The sequence below is a fragment of the Cyprinus carpio genome, chromosome B17 (assembly GCF_018340385.1).
Source record: "Cyprinus carpio isolate SPL01 chromosome B17, ASM1834038v1, whole genome shotgun sequence".
Taxonomy (NCBI): domain Eukaryota; kingdom Metazoa; phylum Chordata; class Actinopteri; order Cypriniformes; family Cyprinidae; genus Cyprinus; species Cyprinus carpio.
Window position 1 is genome coordinate 28,111,459 of NC_056613.1, and position 24,182 is coordinate 28,135,640.

General features: G+C 42.0%; 1 protein-coding gene across 8 annotated transcripts in view; it reads right to left on the minus strand.

Moving 5' to 3' along the window:
• meis2a (Meis homeobox 2a) overlaps nt 1-24,182 on the minus strand; it is a 66,450-nt gene that overhangs the window by 2,526 nt on the left and 39,742 nt on the right. For 6 of the 8 annotated variants that reach the window (XR_006156903.1, XM_042742995.1, XM_042742994.1 and 3 more), the window contains exons 9-12: nt 17,960-18,036; nt 3,950-4,008; nt 3,099-3,209; nt 1,477-1,562 (exon numbers count right to left, since the gene is read on the minus strand). Coding sequence is in view for 7 of the 8 variants with exons in the window: in XM_042742995.1 (XP_042598929.1) it covers nt 1,504-1,562; nt 3,099-3,209; nt 3,950-4,008; nt 17,960-18,036 (306 nt within the window). In the remaining variant the exon portion in view is untranslated. The remainder of the gene's footprint in view (nt 1-1,476; nt 1,563-3,098; nt 3,210-3,949; nt 4,009-17,959; nt 18,037-24,182) is intronic. The other 2 variants (XM_042742996.1, XM_042742993.1) reach the window with 1 other exon arrangement.

Sequence of the window (24,182 nt, forward strand, 5' to 3'; positions counted from 1 at the left end):
TCTGACTGTGTTGAGGCGCAGTGTTTTGTAACGTGACCCCAGAGGCATTAACAACAGTCATTTAAAGTAGGCACAGGGTCACTCCAAGGTCGTCAGGCACTCACTGCACATTCCTGTAACAATTTAAGAACAGTGTAGGCCAATTATTTGAGAGAAAACTGCATGCATTCTCCACGCAATCATCAGACATGCACGTGTTTATTTAAGCGATCTCGTAAAACCTTGTGAAGCCGCAGTAGCTCTTCCTTTAAATGTGCAGCAGACGCGTGTGACGCTGTAAACCGCCGTCTAGATCTGCATCCTGCAGTAACAGCACACCTCTCTGAGCGCGCTCCATCGCCGATCATAATTAAACAGCAAATATGGCATATTGTGTGTGTGTGTAATCGAATCAGAGATGGCTAATATTCCTCTGTATTAAGCTATTAATCTAATTGCTCATGAAGCATAAAATATGTTACGTAATTAAAAAGTCTCAAAATTATCCCGCGTCGTATTAAAAATTATCCAAGCTGAGCAAATGTTGTCTCTGCGGCTGTTTTAGGGAACACACTAACCACGTTTCCGAGTCTATTAATGGGGCGGGGGGGGGGGGGGGGCTTCGTCGCAGCATCGCTATGGTGACCTACAGGAAACTGCCGTCTATTTACATATAAAGGGTTCTTTTAATCAAGCAAAGTGTTATTATATTGAGGCTCATTGAGCAGGAAGTAGAGGTGTTAAATAAAATCTTCTCTGCCCTGCCACCTTTGGGACGCCATACGTCTTGATTTCTCAAATGTCAATGGCGTGGCGCCGGCGGGCGTCTTAATCAGACGAGGAGATCTCTGCATGTACATGCGGTCGTTCTTTAATGCCACCCTCCCGAAGCCCACGCTCTCCCATCTGCAGATATTCCCATTCCATCTCCCTCCGTTCCCAGTAAAACAGAAAAGTCACGCAGCTTCCCCCGGTGAAGGATGGCTGTGTCACCCGCCGTCTCTATATCTCTCTCCGGGAGCGTAATGTACTGCACTGCTCCCGTCTTTGCATATAAGATAATTTGGGCATCAATCCTTCCCCTGACGGATTTATGTCACTCTGAGGACAGTTTCACTTCTCCTTTTTTATCGCTTCACTGGAGCCCGCTTAATTTCACCCCGTCATATTCTACCTCAGGAGATCCCATTTTCCCCCCAAATGTCTAACATTTGCATTGGCCGCATGAGACATGGAGCACGGAGCCGCTGCAGCGATAAATAAATTCCACTTTAGTGCCTTTCTGCCTTGTTTTTGTTCCAGGCCGTCCTGGAAACATCGCTCGAGCGCGGCTCACCTGACTCATTCGCCTGCCCTGATGTTTAGCATTCGCAGGGTGTCTGTAAAGCGGAGCGTCTGTGGTGTTATTTTGGGTTTTCAGGGGAATTCTGACAGGAAATGGACAGGAAAGACTCTTGAAAGAAAGGCGGAGGAAGAAAAGAGTCCCAGTGTACTTACTTCCCCCTTTTCTTTACTGTACAGCCGTTACATGTAGTGCCACTGGCCGTCCATGCCCATATTCATGCCCATGCCACTCATAGGACCTGCAGAGACAAACATCACAGACATCAGTGCCCAGCAGAGCCCAACATCCCAAACACACAGAGCAAACTGACAACAACCCAAAGAACTCAGGTTGTTCTTTCATTGCTCAGGTAAGGATTTTTTTATTTTATTTTATTTTATTTAGTTTGAATCTAGACTAAAGACACATCTTTTCAGCCAAGCATTCACATAATGTATCTCGTAACTTGTACTTCAGCTCTATCTGATCAAATGCAAATTTGTATTCTTTTGCTTGGGTTGAACACATCATCTTTGCTTGGTTGGAACAGCAGCTATGCTAATTTCGTCTCTACCTGCTTCTCTGTTTCTACCACAGGATTGCATCCCGAGGCAACTAGGAATTACACAAGCTTCAGTCTGGATCCAACTCTTACGAAGATCTGAGATGACCGAACACCTGAGAAGAGATGATGCCACCCCCCAGAAGACCTAAAAGTTTCTGTAAAGCTGCTTTGCAATGATTTGTATCATGAGAAGCGCTATACAAATAAACTTGAATTGAATCGAATTGAATTGAATCTTCCTAAACAATGGTTAAAATCAATGTGAGATGTGTTTCCCAAAAGCAACTATGGTTGCAAGTTCCGCTGTTACCAATAGAGTTCAAGGGAACTTGCAACCATAGTTAGCTAACAATGCTTTTGGGAAACACACTCATAGATAGCAGCTGAGATCATTTGAGCTTGAGAGAATCTAAAGAGAGATAAGTCTTTTGACTGCAGACCTCTGAGCAGTATGAGATATTTTCTTTCCTGAAACTCTATGGCTGATGATACACGGGGGCAACTTTTTGAGCAATTTTGCCGGCAACTTTGTTGAGCAGTGTTGCTTATGCACTTTCCCATAGAGAATGTGTAACACATTTCTATCTGGATACTTTAGATTGGTCTGTGTCTCACCTGGTTGCCCGTTGACGGCAACATTGCTCAAAACGTTGCCCCTGATGTATCATCAGCCTATAGGAGACACCTGAGATTACTGGAAGAGAAACATCTGAGAATCAGGATGCCCCAATGTTTTCTTCAATTAAGCGCATTACTTAGACAGGGGTGTCCAGCCCTTCTCCTGGAGGTCACCTGTCCTGCAGAGTTCAGTTCAGTTTAAGACCATATAAAAAACACACCTTACCCAGCTAAAGGTCTTTGGGATTACTAGAAACCTCTAGGCAGGTGTGTTAGGCTGATGATACATGAGGGTAACTTTTTGAGCAATTTTGCTGGGCAACTTTTTTGCGCAATATTGATGGGCACTTTCCCTTATAGAATGGGTAACAAATTTCTATTTGGATATTTTTCCTGTTTCTCACCTGGTAGCCCCTTGACAGCAACATTTCCCAAAGTTGCCCAGGGACATTGCTCAAAAAGGTGCCCAGTGTATCATCAGCCTTAGAGCAGGTTGTAGCTAAACTCTGCAGGACATTGGCCCTTCCAGAGCAGGATTGGACACCCCTAGTCTAAAAGAAAGAAGTGAGATGTTGAAGAGGTGATTGTAGGAAGATGGTCGCTGGATCTCACCTGCTGGCCGGATGCCCATGTGTTGCTGTCCGTCCAGCACGAAGCTGCCCATGGGCTGCCCCTCCGGACTGTACGCTGCTCCCTGGCTCACTGAAGGATCAAGAAGAAAACCTGAGTGAAGTCAAACGTGGACACCAGGGGAAGAAGAGAGAAGACACACCAGACAATCAGCGATTATCCCAGCAGCAGCCCAATCACGATGAGCTGTTCATCAGCCACACACACACACATACACGCCATTCTCCAACGTATGCATCAACAGGACAAGAGAAGGTTACGTCAACATAACTGTCCAGCAGCACTCAAAGATGTCTATCTCTTGACTTGCTTCACTGGTCTTGGGTTCAGGAGAGAGATCTAGAAACCATGCAGTGGTGCTGATGCTTTCGCTGAAACTTTGTGAAAATCTACATCTACATTCATGTGCTGGTGTTTTCATCAATAAAAACACCACTGCTACATGACCTGTCCATTTCATTCAATTCATTTGTGCTCGAATCATCCCAGCTTCAGCACAGTGAGAAACAATATCAAGCCATCAGTAACTCAAAAACTAGAGAATTTTTATTTATGTTTCTGGTGTGAATTCATGAATGCTTATGCAAATCGCTTTCTAATGTACCATAACACAAAGAGAAACAGTGAAACGCTCCAGAATTACTGTAAAGTTCTCCTGTGGCCAATTAGCATTGAGATGCGCTAATGTCCCTCTAACCAGCGAGATGGAGAAACATCCAATTAGATTCAGTCTGCTCTCATTGGAGCGTATAGACACAAGAGAGAAGCTCATGGACTCTCAAGTGAGACACAAACAGTGTTGAGAACATCAGAGAAGATGAGATGATGTTTACCTGCTCGATTTGACTGGTCAATCATGGGCTGCACTATTCTTCTTCTGGCATTAATGAACCTGAAAACACAGGAGAAAAACAAGACCCATTACCTCATCTGCCATCACGAAGCTAGCATGTGTTTAGCAGTTAGCAGTGTTGTAGTACTCAATTATGAACAAGACCAGACTAAGTTTTGAGCCCAAGATCATATTTTCTGGAGCATTTGGACTCGGTCTGGACTTGGATTTGAATGAGCTGGCCTTGGCCAATCATAAAACAAATATATCTTGGACTTGAGATGTTCTCTTGTCTACTCGGTCTAATCTGGACTCGAGCACTACCAGTCCGAGTAAACCAGAAAACAGCATACAACTCAGGAGCTCAGGATGGTTCATATTTGATGAATTTGAAAACCCAATTCTCTGATTTTAATAAATGGAAAAGTTTGAGTAGTTTACTCTGCCAGTAGAAATGAGATCTGGAATGAATTCTCCAAGACAAGCAGTCAGATAAGTGGAGACGTTATCTGCTTCTCAAACATAATCTCACATGTGTCTTAAAGGAGATCTCAACAGCATGCTCAGATCTGCCAAGAGAGATCACAGCCATTTCTCATCAAATGATCTGAGCTGGTCTCCACATTGATTTTAAAGCTCTGTACTCTTCTGGAGGAACTTCTAAGAAGAAGTTGTTCATCAAACAAGCAACTTCTGAGACCACACTGTAGCCCAAACCTCACACATGCACAAACATTATTCTTCACGTGTTAGCGCTCACAAGGCGTTCAGTAGGATCATGAAGTTTGCGATACAAGCGGCTCTTTGAGTGGGTCCCCTGCCCCCTGGTAAGGGCCCGTGGCAGGGGTCTCTCTCCTCTCCAGCTGTCTGTAAATGAGCTCCAGGCTTTCAGCAGCTATTGTTTTGTCAGCGAGGCCATCAATTAGCCTGTCTGAAGTTTTATCACCAGCACGACGGCAAATAAGCACAACTCCACAAAACCTCTCCTGCAGCTTTTGAGCGCCGGGCCGCTGGGGTCATCGGGAGGTCAGTGCCAGCCCAGGGAACCGTTTTAATGCAGAATGGGTCGTGTCAAAGGCAAAACGGCTGCTCCGCGCCGGGAGAGACCCGTACTAAAAGAGCGAGCATTAAAGGCCCCTACATGTGTTTGATATTAGAGCGAGGGTTCGGATCATGCTGGGGCTATCCCGCATGAAAGAAGCGGGCGAGCGCACACAGGGCGACTCTATGGGACCGGTCATTAGATACAAGCAGGACTGGAATCAATTTGAGCTCTAATCCCTCCTGAAGCCGCCGTACATGCTCTTACCTTCCATTAACTTAAACACCCACAATCTGTGCTTGCACAGTGACACGCTGAAGTTCACTACACGCACAGCTGAGAAAAGAGGAATAAGTTTGCTTTCTTTGTCTGAAAGACAGGAGCACTACTAAAGGAGCACTAGCACCGAGCAATATATATAACTGAGTGACAGAAAGAAAATCATTAACATGAGTGTAAATACATAATGTGTGGGTATTGAGATCATCTGTCACATGAACACACACCGGTACGATTCATCACACACACACACAATTGTTAAATAAACAGCAGTAATTTACTATTGGGCTCTACGGAACAAATGTGATCGGTCCATGTCATTACCCTGAGCTCAAATATTTGTGTAAGATGACTCATAAACATATTTTCTTTTTCAAAATATATACTGTATGTGTGTGTATTTATATATACATAATAAATATACACAGTGCACAACACATACATACATAATGTAAACAAAAGCTTTTATTGTGGATGCATTCAATCACGGTTAATCGTTTGACAGCACTAATGTGTGTGTGTGTGTGTGTATTTATATATATTTATATATATATTAGAATGATTTTGACTGTATTTTTGATCAAATAAATGCAGCCTTGGTGAGCAGAAGAGACTTTTTTTTCAGAAACATTAATGTTGCCCATCTAAACTTTAAATTATTTTAAATAAATGTATTTGCTGGCCAGTAAGTAATAATAAGGTACAGTCAGTCAACCATTATCACAAAATAAACACTTGATCCTGATTATACATTATCACTTAAATTATATATTTTCCAAAAAAAAAAAAAACCTTGCCTCATAAACGAGAAATACCAGAGAGAGACAGAAGAGTGATTTATGAATTTCTTTAAGAGTAGCTGCTGGGACTGCCTGACCTCTTACACACACACTCACACACACACACACACACACACACACTCACACACACACACTCACACACAATGTCTGTTTTGCCTCTCCAAACTGTTGCCACAGTAACCCTGCAGGAGCAGCCCAGCAGCGCTGTGCATTTTATCAGTGTGAGTAAAGCCAATTGAGATTATCAGTGCTGCCTCTGATAACAGTTTCACCTCCTCCCATGAGCTGCTAATGGGGTGTGCTTAGAACAACACCCGCCAGCGCACACACACACACACACACACTGCATTCCAAACTCAGGCCTTCATTTCCGTCTACAAATTATGGTTTATATTTTTCACAACACAAGAAATAAAACATGCATTAAATGGATACTTAAAATTATGAATTAATTATTGAGACATAAAACACATATAACAATACCAAAAATGTACAAACAACAAAACAAATGCACCAAATACTAAAGATATGCCAAAAATGGTAAAGCATAGATTACATAAATATTGAACTAATGAGGTGTTTAACAAAATCAATCGGTGTTGAGATGATTCAGTACATCTATCCGTTATCTGTTTTACTGAAGCTACAGCAGCGGAACTGAACACACACACACACACACACACACACACACTCCCCCGCCCTCCACTGTGCTCCGCATGGGAACCCCATGCTGTCTTCAAACAAATAATTAAAGGAGGGGTGAAGGGTCACGGCAGGGTCATTTCTCTGGATATGCCACAGAATGTGTCCTTTACTGCCGCTCACAACAAAGACAAACACTCCATGAGACGCAGCACAGAATATTCAATGCTCTGAAGTCCCTTACACACGCTGTGTGCTGCTGACTCTCGGTCTGCAAGCACATGAGAAAACACATTAAGAATAGTGCCACTTTCCACTAACAGAGTCCCACTGCCTTCTTAAATAAGCCAAAAATCCCATGTTCTTTGGAGAACTATTAATCTAAGCTTTAACTATTGTGATGCAGTAACAAGCTAGAAGTAAACAAATCAAATATCTGTAACACCTTTCTAAAATGATTTGTTTCTGTCCTGTTTCAGCAGTCTTAACCTTTAATTAAAACAAACTACATCATAGCATAAGGTGTTAAACAGATATATTAAATTCACTGTAGAAAATATTTTTGATTTTATAACTTATTTTAATAACCCAAAACATCATTTAAATATTTTATAATGTATAATATTTGCAATAATCTTTACAATATACAGTATATACTATTTACCATTAAATAAACCTCTTTCCTTTTTTGTTCATTTTTATAGTTTAATATTGACTGCATTTATCAAGCTCAACCATTCAAGAAAATTGTCTGTGAGAATTATGAATTTATCAAACCGGCATTTGTTACTATATACTGAACGACAGCTTTATTTAGGCTACATTTTCAACCTTGTACATGCAATGTTTTTTACACATTGTAGTAATTTTTTTATCACAATAATTAAATAGTTAATTAAATTAATTATTGAAACATTGGCATATTAAGTTAACTCACAATTTACAAATGCATTTATACGCACATATTTGCACATGCACACACACACACACACACACACACACATATATATATACACATATATATATATACATATATATATATATATATATATATATATATATATATATATATATATATATATATATATATACATACATTTGTATTGAAATTATGGTTTTGAACTGTATAATTATGATTAGCCATCTCAAATTCTGATAACAGGATTGCAAGCAAAGTAGATTTAAGCATTGTAGAAATGGAAAAAAACATCCATTTTCATTGCCATTTTTTGAACCCTGTTGGTGCAAGTTTTCCTGTCTCCTGGTCTCATAAAGCACATGTGTAATCAGACAGTGCAAACACACATGGACTCGCTGCGGCGCTGAGTTATGGACTCGGGACTGCAGGAGACCACTTGACCTCGCTCTAGTGTGGAGCTGCACCAACATCCACAAACCTCACTTCAAACACACCTTCAGCAGACAAACTCTCGTGAGTCTCAGGGGCCGATCGTGGAATTCCTGACAAAGAGCCGGGGTCAGGTGATCATGTGTGTGTGTGTGTGTGTGTGTGTGCACTTGTACAGCTATCTTTGTGAGGGCCAGTTTGAGTTTTAGATCATCGGAGTGAGGACAATCTTGTAAAGTGAGGACATTTTGGCCTGTCTTGACTTTCTGAGAGCCCTTTAAAGGCCTGTTTGAGGGTCAAGACTTGGTTTTAGGGGTCAAGTTATAATTGGGAAAAGGGTAGGTTTAGGGTGAGGGTTTGGGTGAAGCACTAAGTTCTGATGGGTAGGTTTAGGGTAAGGAGCTAGAGACTGCACTGTGTCAATGAATGTCCTCACAAAGATAGCTATATAGAGTTTCATCTGGATGCTGGCCAGCAGCACTCGTCCAGCCTGGCCAATCACAGTGGGACGGTGAGACAAGAGCCCGGCCAATCAGGAAAAAGTGTTACCAGTTTGACGCATTCACGAGCGAGAATTCACCCACATCACCCCGCATCTGCTCGTCAATAAAAGCATCCCGTCCTGCCAGAAAAACAGACCTAACCAACCAAAACTAATGAAGTTACTCTTTAATGAGACTCAAAAACAAATAAACAGATAATGAAATAAACAGAGAAAACAGCGGCGGCTCGAGGGAGGAAGCGGACAGCACCGCCGTCAACTTTGACCCAGGAAGTGTGCACAGATTAACACGGGCCGCACAGGTTTAATCAAAGCAAACAATTCCTCAATTTACACCCACTAACAGAGTCAGACGTGTGTCCACAGGCCAAACACACACCAGAGCTGTCTGTCCATTTATCACCGAGACACACTGTCTCTCTCTCTCTCTTCTTTAAGTTAAAACAGGAGTGGTGAGACGAGCATTACCTCATCCACCGTTTGATTTACTGCAGATGGACGAGTGCAGCGAGTGTGTGTGTGTGTGTTACTGTGTGTGAGTGTGTGTTACAGTGTGTGTTACTCTGTGTGTGTGTGTGTTACTGTGTGTGTGTGTGTGTGTGTGTGTTACAGTGTGTGTGTGTACGTGTTACTGTGTGTGTGTTACTCTGTGTGTGTGTGTGTTACAGTGTGTGTGTGTGTTACAGTGTGTGTGTTACAGTGTGTGTGTGTACGTGTAACTGTGTGTGAGTGAGTGTGTGTGTGTTACAGTGTGTGTGTTACTCTGTGTGTATGTGTGTGTGTGTTACTGTGTGTGTGTGTTACAGTGTGTGTGTTACAGTGTGTGTGTGTGTGTGTGTGTGTGTGTGTGTGTGTGTGTGTGTGTGTGTGTGTACGTGTTACTGTGTGTGAGTGAGTGTGTGTGTGTTACAGTGTGTGTGTTACTCTGTGTGTGTGTGTGTTACTGTGTGTGTGTGTGTGTGTTTTGTGCGGTGGGAGAGGAAGAGTGTTTCATTCTGTCTGTGTTCTCCAGCTGTCTCACTCTCTGCTGTCTTCAGTGCAGCTCTCGAGGAGGTTTCTGTCTGTCTCTGTGCTCTGGGTTCTGGGGTGCAGAACTCATTAAAACCCCGGTGGAAAACCAGACTCAGACTTATATGTTTGTTTTGCAAACTGACGTGATTTAACGAGCTGCTAATTAAAATAAATCAATAGCACTGCGGCACCGACTCATCCTCGCTGTCGCTCTCTCTGGATTGTGCTGAGTTCTTCTCGGACGAACGATTCTTGATCACAACAGGTGGGAATCAGACCCGTCCTGAGCGGCGGCAATGCACCCGTTTGTTCGTATAAATCGTAGGTTTTCTCCAGTCCATTTGGTCCACAAATGCAAGACGATGTTTTGGGACGCAATTCCCAAACAACAACATAACTCGCTGCTTTACAACCATAGTATGATGCATTGTTTGAGTAACTAACTAGCTAGAAATGACTGAATTGACATGACTGAAATGGTTATTCAAAGTGCTTTACATAAAAGAAAATAATAATAATAATAATAATAATAAATCTAAAAACTTGGTTTAAAAAATGATTTAAAAGGTTTAAAATGAATTTAAAACAAGAATAGAAAATTATAATACATAAAATATAGTGCAATCAGTTCAGACATTGCACAGTGCTCATTCAATAAATGCACAGTTACACCTACTGTAAGTCATTCACTCATCAGAGAACTGGGACTGTAGACGTGCAAACAGTGACATTCTAATGTGTGACCCTGGACCACAAAAGCAGTCATAAGGGTCCATTTTTTTATCTGAAAGCTGAATAAATAATCTCTCCATTGATGTATGGATTGTTAGGACAATATTTGTCTGAGATACAACTATTTGAAAATCTGGAATCTGAGGGAGCAAAAAAATCTAAATATTGAGAAAATCATCTTTAAAGTTGTTCAAATGAAGTTCTTAGCAATGCTTATCAAAAATTAAGTTTTGATATATTTACGGTAGAACATTTGCAAAATATCTTCATGGAACATGATCTTTAATGCCAAAAATCATTAGCATATTAAGTAAAGAAAAATGTATAATTTTGACCCATACAATGTATTTTTGTCTATTGCTACAAATATACCTGTGCTACTTATGACTGCTTTTGTGCTGCAGGGACACAGATGTGTATGTTGTTTTAATATTTGGTGCGAATAATTTTCTTGCAAAGCCTAAACATTTGATAAAAAATTACCTGCAGAAAGCCTACTCTTTAGTTTTGGTGTTCTCTTGAGGACCACCCTAATATGCACCCATATAAAAGCAGCGCTCGGAGACGGCGGAGAGTCCGGAGGGTCCGAGTCGACCCAGCTGTCAGCTGTCCGTCAAACACCTGGGCCAGGAAGAGCCGCTTGTTGCTCCTTTGATCCGACGAGTAGCAGCTGCTGGTTTGTACAGCGAGACTTTGTTCTGGCAGTTCTGCTGTCTCTCTGTCCTGCGGCACAACAGCAGCCGATCTACCACACGAGAAACACCTCTCCACTTACACTGACTGCATCAGCAAGCTCTGACAACCACGGCAGGTTTGTCTTGGCCCCAGTAAAGCTCACAGACATCTGACGCTGCGTCCTTAAAGACATGATAGTCAGGGCTCAAATCAGAGCCAAAGACGCCCCGGGCATCAACACACCTGTGTGAGGAGCCTCTCTCTCTCTCTCTCTCTCTCTCTCTCTCTCTCCCTCAGCACCTTTGCTCTGCACTGTTTTATAGTAGTTTTTGATTATCACAGACGCTCGTCACCGTTCTGACCCGATGCGAGGCTTTCTCTCTCCGGAGAAATGTTGGCACTTTGTTTTGGGTCTTGGGAAAAGATGCTGTCTGTGTTTTTAGTTAATTTGATCAGTTTTGTTTTAGTTACTGCAGAGTTTCAAGAAATCATTTCTGCATTTGGTAAATGCTTTTATCAAAAGTAACTTGCAGTGCATTCAAGGTATACACTTGATCAGTTCATGCATTCCTTGGGAATCAAACCCACTACCTTGGTGTTGCAAAAAGGATCTGTCCCATGTAACATGCAGAGTAAAAGTTTTTTTTTGTTAATTTTTTTATATATTTCACTGTTACTCTCGCCGTACAGACGCTGGAGGGTAACGCTGGTTAATGTGGAGTGTAAGTTCTGCTGCAGGGCACAGCGCCCGAGATCTGCCCGTCATCAGTGAAACCTCTCGATTAACCTCCTTTCACTTACTGCCGCCTGCGAGGACTCTGTCATTACCCTCCACACCCCGTCACCCCATTCAGTCTCAGAATCAGCCCTTCTGTGTCTCACGCCCAAACTGATAATGAGAGACCAGAGCTCAGCCAGTCCCAGAGACTCTGCTGTAGTTCTGACCCGTCTGAAGACGGTTTGGAGCGAGTCCAGTGTTTATGTGTCGTGTTCTGGCATCATTTCTGCTGCTACTTCATCCAGAACACCTCGGCTCGCTGGCACGACGCGCTTCAATAAACAAACCTGAAGTATTCATTTATGATAGCGCTGCTGGCGTGGAGCTCACCGCACGGGCCATAAATTGATTTTCAGGAAAACAGATCTCAGGTAAGAGGACTGTGTTTGAGAGAGTGATTGAGAGAGAACTGACCGGGTCTGGAGTCTCACACCTGTAAACACGGGTTAATAACGTTAATAACAAGGGTTTCCAACGTTATTGTAAGAAAAGTGATAAAAATACATTCTTATAGGAAATATGTTTATCAAAAACTACAAGCTGATGTCAGCTGAGTGACAGCTTTAAGACTAAATCTGAAAAAATATACATCAGCACCTATTTATGTACTATTTATCATTTTAAATGTATTGTTTATTTGTTTATAATTAAAATAACAGAATCACATATTGACTGTTAACAAAATCACACAAAAACGACAACAACAACAGAGCTGTAGTCAGACAATCCCCACATTTTGGTATATAACCATAACATGAAAATTTTTCTTGTGTGGAAATTCAGATTCAGTCACAACTTCAAAACCTGCAACTGTTACCCATTAGTGCCCTTATTTACTTTTTATTTATTACACTTTAATTCATTTTTTTTTTTATTTGTTTGCAAAGCTGCTTTGAAACAGTCTGTACTGTATAAAGCACTATAAAAAAATGTTTATTGCAAAAAAATAACAAAATCACATCTGTATTACAACTGTACACAGCCATTCCCAACATAAACATTAAACAACATAAACAAACACTTTTCTTGGGAAATAATACGTTTACAACAAACTACAAACACTGTTACCTGTTAGCACCCTTATTTTCATCTGTATTTATTTATTTATTTAATTCAAGAAAATATCTATTAATCACAGCTATGTATTTAGACACTGTCCAAATTTTGTTTGCAAAACCTTTGATATGATATAAATAATAAATAGTACATGATCATTGTTTTCTGAAGGTTCAGCAGATGATTTCATTGACCAAAAAAAATAGTAAAAGTTATTCTTAGCCCTGTTTTGTGACGAGTGAAGTAATGCACAGAATCCCACAAACCTGATAAACTCGCTCCTACAAATCCTGATTGTCAGTGGTTCTTCTCTCCAAAGCCTCCCTCTCTTTCTTTTTCCTCTGAACTTCCTCTGAGCTCACGCTATGTTCATCTGCAGCGTCAGCAGAAAGACTCCCGCCCGCTCGCTCTCTCTCTCTCTCTCTCGCTCAGGCTTTATTTCACTAATGTGGGCTGTATTTCCCTCATCCTCGGTGTGAGCAGCAGCAGATCTGGCTCTCTATAAATAACTGGAAAAAGCCAACTGATCCGTCTGAGAGTGAAACACAGGAAGCTCTCAGCCACACATCCTCCACAGGACCGGCCGAGCCGAACACAACCAAAACAGTCCTCAGCATATGAAGAGCAGTGAACACTGAAGCACAGCGGCAGCTCATAAACACAGCCCTGGCAGCACAGACTTTATATTTCAGCTTTGAGTGGGTTTCCCTTTTACAAGCCAGAGTCCAGAGAGGATGTGAAGGGTGAGTGTGCATTTATTTTTCAGTGATATAAAAAGAGCACGGAGCTCAGCGCTGCTTCTGTCCGTGACATCTCTCCTCGTTTGCAGCTTCTCATTAACAAACAATACTGCTGTGAAATTGCTTTAATGACAATGTAATAAAATTGCTATTGGGCTCACAGATGGCCCGAGGCGCAGCACGATCCTACAGCGCTGCATCAGACGGTGTGTGTCTCTCTGTGTGCCGTACCTGCAGACCGTGTAAATTAACCCACTTATCACCTTCTGCTCTCAGATGCTTCTCTTTCTTCAATCTTTCTCTGTTTGTTTCCCCCTCAAAACAAAACGTGCCATCCCAGAACACGAAAGCGTTTCCTCCTGTGGCCCGGCTCACTTTCATTTGCATTCACTGCACTTACACTAACAACACCGCACACACATTATTACTCTTATTTGTCTACTTCTGTCTTGTTTTTCAGTATAATATCTAGATTTACTGGAGAAGCAAAATTACTTAAGATACTCAGTTTCTGAATGTGTCACCACACATTATTACTCTTATTTGTGTACTACGATGCATAACACACACACACACACACACATATATTATAAAAATAAGTTTATACTTAAAATAAGTTTATTTTTCTGACTATTTTTTAAAACATTTCAAAAATGGTAACACAATATATTTTTGTGACTATTAGTTAACAGCATTAGTTAACATGGACTAACAATGAATAACACTTCTGCAGTATTTATTAATTTTAATGTTACGTTCTTTTTTAATGAAAAGTTGTATCTCTTAACATTAGTTGATGGACCGTGAACTAACATAAAGAAATGATGAACAATTGTATTTTAATAAACTAACATTAGCTTTAGGTTAATAAATGCTGCAAAATACATGAATTGTTCACTGTGAACTAATGCATTAGCTAATGTTAACAGATGAGACCTTACAAACACTTCTTAAGTCCTTTTGCTTCTCAAGGAAATGTATCTTGTTTTAGGAATGCTTAGATAATTGTACTGGAAACAAGACAAACACACTGAGGAAGAGAATATTTTCCAGTGCACTGCGTTGGTGTATATTATGGTTGCTCCTGCTGTTTGAAGTGCAGTGTTTTCAGGTTCTCTGTCTCTGTCCTGCAGGAGTTTTCCTCTCTCAGCTGAACAGGGTTCCTGTGAAGAGGATCTTTCTGATTTGGTCTAAATGTGCGGCATCCATCGGCCAGATGCAGACTAGTGTGCCAAAAGCGGATGGGCGCTCTGGCACTACGAGAGAGAAGCTGGAGCGGGGGGTGAGGATGGCACATGGGAACCAACAACTGAGTCAATTCTGCTAATTAACTGCCAATTAGCGGTCCCTAAATGCAAGCGATGCTGATGATGTTCTCTGCCAGCAGCTCGCGCCGCCGCTCATCTCCACTCGTCCTCTCACGCGGTATATTTAGAAAGAGTGGCCCGCGAGACTCCAGGAAAAGACTGGACGCTCTGATCTAGGTCAAAGTTAAATGGATGACCAGTAACTTCAGTCGTGACTGTGCCAGTGTGTAACAGAGACAGACAGACCTGAGTAGATCTGTGTGTTTAAACTTTCCCATGCTCTGAGCAGGAAAATCAAACATCTTCACAGGCCAGTTTATACGTTTATACATCACATTTGGAAAATATTAAGCCATTATTTTGAATTTCATAACAGCTGGCTGTGCCAAGTGAAAGGGTCATAAAAAGCATAAAGCTGATCTGTTTGTTTTTTTCTGTTTTTAGTTTGGGTTGGGGGGGAGAGTTATGAAACCTTTCTTCAGTCGTCTCAGTATAAGCAGACTATGATGATTATTCATATAAAGTCTAAAACAGAGCCACAGATTGGACGCCAGCACAGATGGTTCAGTCTGAGACGCCTCAGCTTCAGATGTTGAGACACAACTGATGAAACAACAACAGATGAGCAATACACAGAGAGAGAGAGAGAGAGAGAGAGAGAGGGAGAGAAAAAGGATCGAGGGAGGAACGGAGAGAGAGCTCATAGAAGAGGAGAGAGAGAGATGAGAGACAGAGAGAGAGAGAGAGAGATAGAGAGAGAGAGAAAATGGTGGGGGTGAGAGAATAGAGAGACACTGTTGTTTTGTAAGCGGGCTGGAATGATTAAGGGGGAGAGTGGATAGAGACGAGAGATTGTCGAGAGAGGGAGAGATGAGAGAGACTAGGGATACAAGAGAAGATAGAGAGAGAGGAGAGGTTGTTCGTAAGTCACCTATTACTCTCCATTTGTCAGATCATTAGTCAAATGAGTTTCCATGATTCATTGTTATAGAGTCACTTTTCAAATCATCATTTATTCTGTGGTGGAAATGACATTTGAAACGAATTTGAAAAAAAAATTAAATTTGAAAACGAAAACCAATTTGACATATTGAAATGGTTTGTGATTATTTCACTGTTTGTTTGGATCACAGTTTTATGTGTAATAAATAATATTTTTATAGAGTATTTTTATGGTTAACTCTTATGGTTTGGTCTGTGATTAAAAAAATACATATATATGATGAGGGCATGGTGAAACAATTCCAAGACAGTTTCAATAAAAGTTAACCCCTGGGACAGAAAAGATCCTGAAGTTGAAGAAACAAGAGCAACCAGTAATGAGACAAACCCACCTCTCTTTCATAATGCTGTGTGTGTGTGTGTGTGTGTGTGTGTGTGTGTGTGTGTGTGTGTGTGTGTGTGTGTGTGTGTGCGTGCGCGTGCGCGTGTGTGTGTGTGTGTGTGTGTGTGTGTGTGTGTGTGTGTGCTGCACTTGGTGGTGTGTAAAGCATCTCTCTCTCAAACAGGTCAAACAGGATTGCTGTACAGTTTCAGATCTAATTACCCACTGCTACATAGTGAAGCACCAACACCAGTGACCGTCTCACAGACATGCACACACACACACACGCAGAGCAGAGATCAGATCCACGGCGCAGAGAGAGATGGACAGGTAGACAGGCTTGTCAGAGCAGGAGACACGCTGTCTATTGACACGTTACACAGAGCACCCTTGTGCCTCCTCCAGGTCTGATTGTGCCCCCGAACAAAGACCTGATTCAGGACGTCCATGCAAACCTCGTCCTGCCCATCTCTCTCCCCTCTGCTCTATATCAAAGCAGGCCATCACAGGAGGACTCCGGGGCCCTTCTGGCCCATCAGCAGGAACGTCAGGAGGATCTGAGAGCTGAGCGAATGCTACCACAAATACAACCTAACCTCGGACAATCAGATAGATAGATAGATAGATAGATAGATAGATAGATAGACGGATGATAGATAGATAGATAGATAGATAGATAGATAGATAGATAGATAGATAGATAGATAGATAGATAGATAGATAGATAGATAGACTCAAGTCTTTCAGTATCTGGAGTCTCAAACTGAGTGTTGATCTCGTCTCACTCTCTCGTTCTCTCTTGGTGGTTTTCGTGGGTTACTTCAGCATTAATCAGCATGAAACAGGCAAAGCAGCTCAATGTTCTGCTGCCGTAGGTGTGTGACGGCATGAAAGCTCGGTAACCGCTGTAATTGAAACACCATCCACACCGCCGGGCGCGTGAAAGGCAGATAACGGCATTCCTGTGGCCAATTTAAGGACCTGGCCAGATCCGGCAGACAAATCACGCTCATTCTCCGGGTGTGTTGCTCATTGTGAGCCGGCACCAGAATGAGGTGTAGGGGGAAAATTGAATCACAAAAGCAAAAAAAAAATCAATTGACCCCGGGGTGGTGCGCGGGCCTGCGGGCCGATAAAGCCGAGAGCCGCCGCCTGTACCCGACAGATAGAGCGCCACGTAAATGAGTCCGCTTTGATAAATACATTAAGGGAAGCCGTGAATAAAAGGCAGGGACTTCTCATTTGTAAATAGAAGCTCCACTACACAGAATTAGACTGATAAAATAGCGCTCTGTATAATTAAGTTTGTGTAAGGCCAGAAAATCCGTGCAAATACCTTCCCGGTGTTTTGAAAAGAAGCTGTCAGCTCAATTAATCTGAACATCGGCTGCAGAATGTAGCGAAGGAAATTAAGCCTGCGATAAAAAAAAGAGCCCGGCCGAGTATTTTGATAAATAATGCCTTTATCATTTCTTTGGCTCTGTGATCATTTTATTTAATCCACCACCTCCAGTTATGAGCTAAGCCATCTACAAAGACGCTGCCGGCCAGAGCGCCGCGGCTCTAATCCGGCGGGGAGCAGATCGGGGACGGGGAGGTGTCTTCTCTTGAGGAGGAGGTGCACACTGTCCTCTTCCTCTTAATGCATCAAAGGGACACAAATGTGTGTCGAACAGCAAAGAGCCGCGGTGATAATGCATGAGTAGAGTCAGCATGCAAATGATCTCCGACGGTCAACACTGCTGGCAAAAGAGATGAAAAGTGGCTCTACTCACCAGTTGTTTACTTGTAAGATGGTGAGGCCTGTGTCTTGAGCGAGCTGCTTCTTCTGTTCTTCTGAAGGATACGGGTGCTGCAAGAGAACACAAGAGAACACACTCCATCAGGATCACGAATCAAGCAGTGCAATGACTCACAGCTAAACAACAGCAACTAGTCGACAAGCAGCAGCAACGAACTGCTCTCTGACCCAAACGTTAGAAACGTTCACGATGCTGCTTCTGCTGTGCTTCATCACACACCACTCTGTTTGCTCTTAGGATGATCAAAAGTTTAAATAAAATATTTTAGACTTGTCTGCCTCATCAGTGTCACAAAAACTGAGATGGCCAATCAAATCAAAGAAGGCGGGGCTTTACTTTAGGTGGGGGAATTCCATCACAACACTTCAGCTTTAACAGTCAAAGAGTGTGAGGTACAATATGAGCAGCTAAGCAATTAATATTTGCTTATAACTTTAACAATAGAAATGTTAGGCATATGATTAAGAGTAAATGTGTGTGTACTTTAAAAAAAAAGCAAATAGATCAAACTGATTACAATAAACTCTTTTTATTACTTGCTAACACTTTATTTCAATAGTCCACTTTAGACTAGCAGTTATTAGAGCATGAGTGACTGTCTGCCTCATATTCGATAACATGATATGCAACTTATGTCAACTTATTCCACTAACTAACCCCGACCTTATAATGTACTAATACTCTAATGAGAGTTAGTTGACATATAGTTGAGAGTCGTCAGATTGTCTGAATGGGACAATCAAAACAAAGTGTAACCCCTTATTTATTCCCTTTAAATCTTAAAAAAAAAAAAAAAAAAAATGTCTCTACCCCCAGTGTTGAAGTCATGGCACTATCGCAATTTTATATGCATCTTTCACAATATGTCTGCAGCAAAGGAAAGTGTCTTTCTGTGCGTGTTCAGTTTTAGTGAAAGACTGAAGTTGGAGACTGTGTGTAGTGCTGCTGTTTCTGCTGCTTGTATGATGCAAACACCAAAATGACAAGAGATCAGCAGGGAGAGAGGTGCAGGTGAATCGGAATAGGACTGATTTAACAGAAGGATGCGTTAAAACAGCCGCAGAAAATCCCGCACACTAAACACACAGATCCGTACAGCCATGAATTCTCCAGTGAGCTTAAATGCATCATTCGGAGCAAAAAGACGGAAAACATCCTCCTTTCCTCGACGGTTAGAGAAATGAACGCAGGCCAAGCGCTAAAGGAAGACGTTTCTGCAAAGGTCTCTTATTGCCAGGAGTCGCACCTGCAAACACAATCCCCGCGCGGGATGCAATGATACAATTTGTGTCACTGTTGATCTGCCAAATGTGACATGATAGAAATGGCAGGATTGAATTTGTGCCGAGCGTGTCTCGAGCATGACAAACAATAGTGATCCGCACTGACAGATGTCTTTAAGAGGCAGATTAAGAACCAAACAAACCTCACGCTCCGCTTTGATTCAGCCCTCGCCACACATGCACGTGCACACACACACACACACACACACATACAAACACACACATACACATGTGCACCCACACACGCACACTCACACACACATTCACACATGTGCACCCACACACACATGCACACATACACACACGCAAGCACATGCCTGCACACACACGCAAGCAAACACACGCACACACCCACACACACGCACACACACACATACATGTACACCCGCACACGTACACATAAACACACATAAACACACACACACACACACACACATGTCCACCCACACACACACAAGCACATACTCACACACACACACACACGCAAGCAAACACACGCTTTCACACACACACACACACACATGTTAGGATAATCCAGGCTGTCTGCAGTAGGTGTAGGTGGCACATCTCTCTTCTAAAAGGTCAATCTTACAAATTGTATAAAAGTCACCAGGAACAAAAGCATAAAATAAGCTTGACTAATATGCAGCTGAATTTTGACCCTGAGCGCTCATGTCGAGAAACAAATGGCCGAGGTTTAATTAAAGAGCGGGAGGAGGGAACATTTCAGGAATGTGTCCAATTAATCAAAAAACAATTGTAAGACTGAACAAATAATGAAGGAAAAAGAGACGCATGAATCAGATTTCTACTTGTGCACACTGGAGCTTTTAATATGCTAAAATCATTAACAAAGAAATATGATAATGGGCACATACAAATACATTTTTTGATTGCAAAGTGCTGACATATGCTTGGCAAGACAAGGTCTGATTTTCTTTGAAGCACACATACACTCCTGTGTGTGTGTGTGTGTGTGTGTGTGTGTGTGTGTGTGTGTGTGTGTGTGTGTGTGTGTGTGTGTGTGTGTGTGTGTGTGTGTGTGTGTGTGTGTGTGTGTGTGTGTGTGCGTGTGTGTGTGATCCTCTCACAGACAGCAGCAGATTCTCTCTCTACAAAACACCAAACACTGAAAGCTGAATTCAGTCTTACAGTGTGAATGCATACCAGCATAGGTCATCACATGCTGTCAGCCAGCTGATTCATGACACACACACACACACACACACACACACACACACACACACACACATATATATATATATATATATATATATATATATATACGTTGATTATGTGTGTGTGTTCAAAATCTACCAAAATCCAATCACTAGTAAACCAAAAATGTTTATTAATTTTGAATGTAAGTGTTAATTTGATTTCATATGCTGTCTTAAAACTGCATTATATGTGTCAGTGTTATTTCAGGCATTTGTCCGTTTTTTCTGCATCATTAAAACAATCCCATATCAGTGATAAATATTACAGTGCTGCACATTTCCTCCAGCCACCACAAAACCAATGATTTCAACAAACCAGAGACACGTTTCAAGCAGTGAGATGACATTATATCTTTTCGTCCCTGCCAGGAAAAAAACAGAAAGTGCATAAAACCCTTCAGACCCAGCTTAAGATATCCTGACCGCAGACAAACAATATACAACAGATCCGGTTTCAGTGAGCTCTGCTCCACAAATCACTGTAAATACAGACCGTGGGCCTGATAAACGATGCACATGGCCATGGAAATGCGTACGTGATTTCCCATGCACATATCAGGATTAAGCAAAAATAAACTTGGTGATGACAGCTATGTTAAACTTGGTTCTTTAACATGAATGGAAAAGTGAATATGGATTATGCAGGTCATACACAGAGAAATTATGTAGGTTATGCATAAGATGAAACCTGTGCAAATTATTGTACATGAGGCCACTGATCTTTACCAAGTCAACTGTACCTCTGTCTCTCTCTCAGTATTTTTCAATATAAACAATGCTGAGTTCTGTAAGTACAAATGCAACCAGAGTAACGCACGTCCAAATGACATCGCAGGTCGAGTCTAGCACTGCATGTAAATTAAAGCATCAAATGACAAAACAAGTGAAACCTGAACACAGCACTACCTTAATATGAATTATTAATTTCGTCCAGCGGTGTGCATGACACGCTAACAGCATGAAGAAGGGTAAACTTAGCATGAGAGATCAGAGAAAGATTGAAAGTGTTTCTGTCGCTTTAAACTCAATCAATAGAGTGAATTACTAAGAGCTGGAGCAATATCCTGAAAAACGGACTGACCACAGAATGTGAAGAGGTGCAGTCTATAAATTATTAGACAGAAAAATGAGCAGCTTATTTTATTGCAGATGCCAGCGCTAGCCTGCGATCGAATCAACTGTTAATTACACTGCAGCCTGTTAATGGCACAGGCTTTTTGCTGCTCACGCCATTCTGAGCGCACACACGCGGTCGGGGAAGGAGTCCTCTGGGATGTGTCAGTGCATCACACAGTCCACAGCAAGTGCATGTGGGCCGATTTTATTTCCCAGAGTGCATGTGTGTGCATGTGTGTTTGCACTCTATTGGCTAAATTACAGGGTGTGATGTACTCTTCACCGCAACTCAGTGTAACATCGAGCCTGAACCCCCAGTGCCCCCAAACACACATCAACCCCCCTTCACACACACACACACACTCCCCAGTGGAGCGGCTGACCGTGTGCTTGATGAATGACTTCATCAGTACGAGGCCGGACTGCAATGAATTAAAGAGTCCTGCAGCCTAATGAAACCCAGCACATCCCCCGACTGAACTACTGCACGCTGCAGCCCGATTCACATGCTATAGGCGAGATAAGAATTAGTGCACAGGAGTAGTTTGTTGAAAACAGTAGGCTGAATGATGCGGTGCATTTATGAAGTGTGTATCAGTGCATGCTTTTTTGGCTATTGATCCATTGTGCAGTGGATCGGTATCCTTTTGACTTGCAGTGGTGTTTAAATGCACAAACCTAAACGTAATGCATTTAGCTAGATGCTAAAATGATAGCACAAACAGCTGTACTGTCATATGACACGCGTTTTGTTTTGTTTTGTTTTGGAGGTTTGTGGAATCGAAATTAAGGGCACATTATTCCATTGTCTCTTACCAACAGTTTCAATTATTCTCCAACTACTCCATCATCGCTGAAGCATTTGAGTTTCCCCGTGATGCACAGCTCAAATTGACTGTGATCGTCTCTGTATGTTTAATCAAACTGAGCGCAGCAAGATAACACAGACTCCCAATAAAATCAATCAAAGCCCAGAATGACATTTTAATATCTGCTACAGAGAAATCTGAAGAAAGATTGGCACATTTTAAATTTAGAGAAGCTGTTAATAATGCATTTACATATGTGTGTTTCTGCAAAAATGATATTCCAACCAAATGAAGGCTGCAGGTTTATTTTGATAAGACTGATTTGAATATAACAAATATATATTCCATTTTACAAGGCAAATTCATGAATAATTGTAATATGGTGTGTTTGTTGTATTTGTAATAAGAAGGAACTCTGCATTTACTGTGAGAAAGACTTAGATTTCTTTAGAAAGCTAACTTTGATTATGAAATGACTCATGAAGTGTGTGTCAAACTGTGTTTGAGTTCTGCTCAGCAGAACAGAAGCTAAAATACTGTTTTGTTTAAAAGATGAACAAAAGGAGCTTGCTTCTATGTACTCTAGCTTGTGTGTGTCTAAGGTTAAATGTGTGTGCTTAAGTAGGGTTTTGTGTGCGTTTGATTTTCTTCAGCACTTCGCTGCATCCAGACAACAAGGAGGAAGCCGGCAAGAATGCATCTAGACTCGTTCACACGCACACACACGCATATGCATGCACAAAAGAGAACACGTCCTCGGTTTTATGAAATGCACAATCGCAAATACACCCCCCGATGCTCGTGTGATGCATGCATGCCAGCACTCATTGTGTTTGTCTGCATGCACACGTATGAACAAACGCATCTTCGTGCAGCTCTGGGATCAGATTCAGTCGTGACTGCCACGCTGGGTTTTTTCAGAGGTAAAACAGTTTCAATTTATGTGGCTTCAAAGGGGCACCTGGAGCCCAGCGCTTCATGAAAAGCTATTGAGGAGAGCAGCTAGACTCCCTCTCTTTCTAATTCTTTCTCTCTCTGTGCCCCAACAACAATTGCTGGCTGGGCTGGGCTCGGAGCCGCTGGACTGCCGCCAGCCCCCCTGTTTGCTCTACACCAATAATTTATGTTCACTGAAGATGGTGCAAGGTTCTAGAGCGACTCTAGCTATCAATTTGCCTGCCAAGCAAACTGTTGCCCCGCAAAAACATGGATTGGCAAGGCCAGGCGGAGGGGGATGCTGGGAGGGGTGTGAGGAGGAGGTGGGTACCCCCGTGAGGTTGGCCTGGAACGCAGTTGCTGAGGGTAAACAAGCATTAGCGCTAAAAATCAATCACTCCCATTCTCAAGGCCGTCAGAGAGAACCACGCAGGGGACCAAACACACACCCACTGCAGTGAGAGATACACAAACTGTCCAATACACACAAAACAAAACGCACACCGAGAGATACAAACAATTAGAGAAAGTTCTGCTCTTTAGCGGCTGTTGTTATCTGTAACTGTTCCAGCAACTGACATGTGCTCTCTCGGTTATAATGCTTGTGAAAAACACTAGACAATAAAACAATGATTCAATGAAGCTAGCAGCACTGAATGTAAGCTCCTGTGCCTCTTAAAGGGTTAGTTCATTCCAAAATGAAAATTCTGTTATTAATTATTCACCCTCGTGTCGTTCCAAACCCATAAGACCTTTGTTCATCTTCAGAACACAAATTAAGATATTTTTTTGATGAAATCTGAGAGCTTTCTGACCCTGCATAAACAGCAAC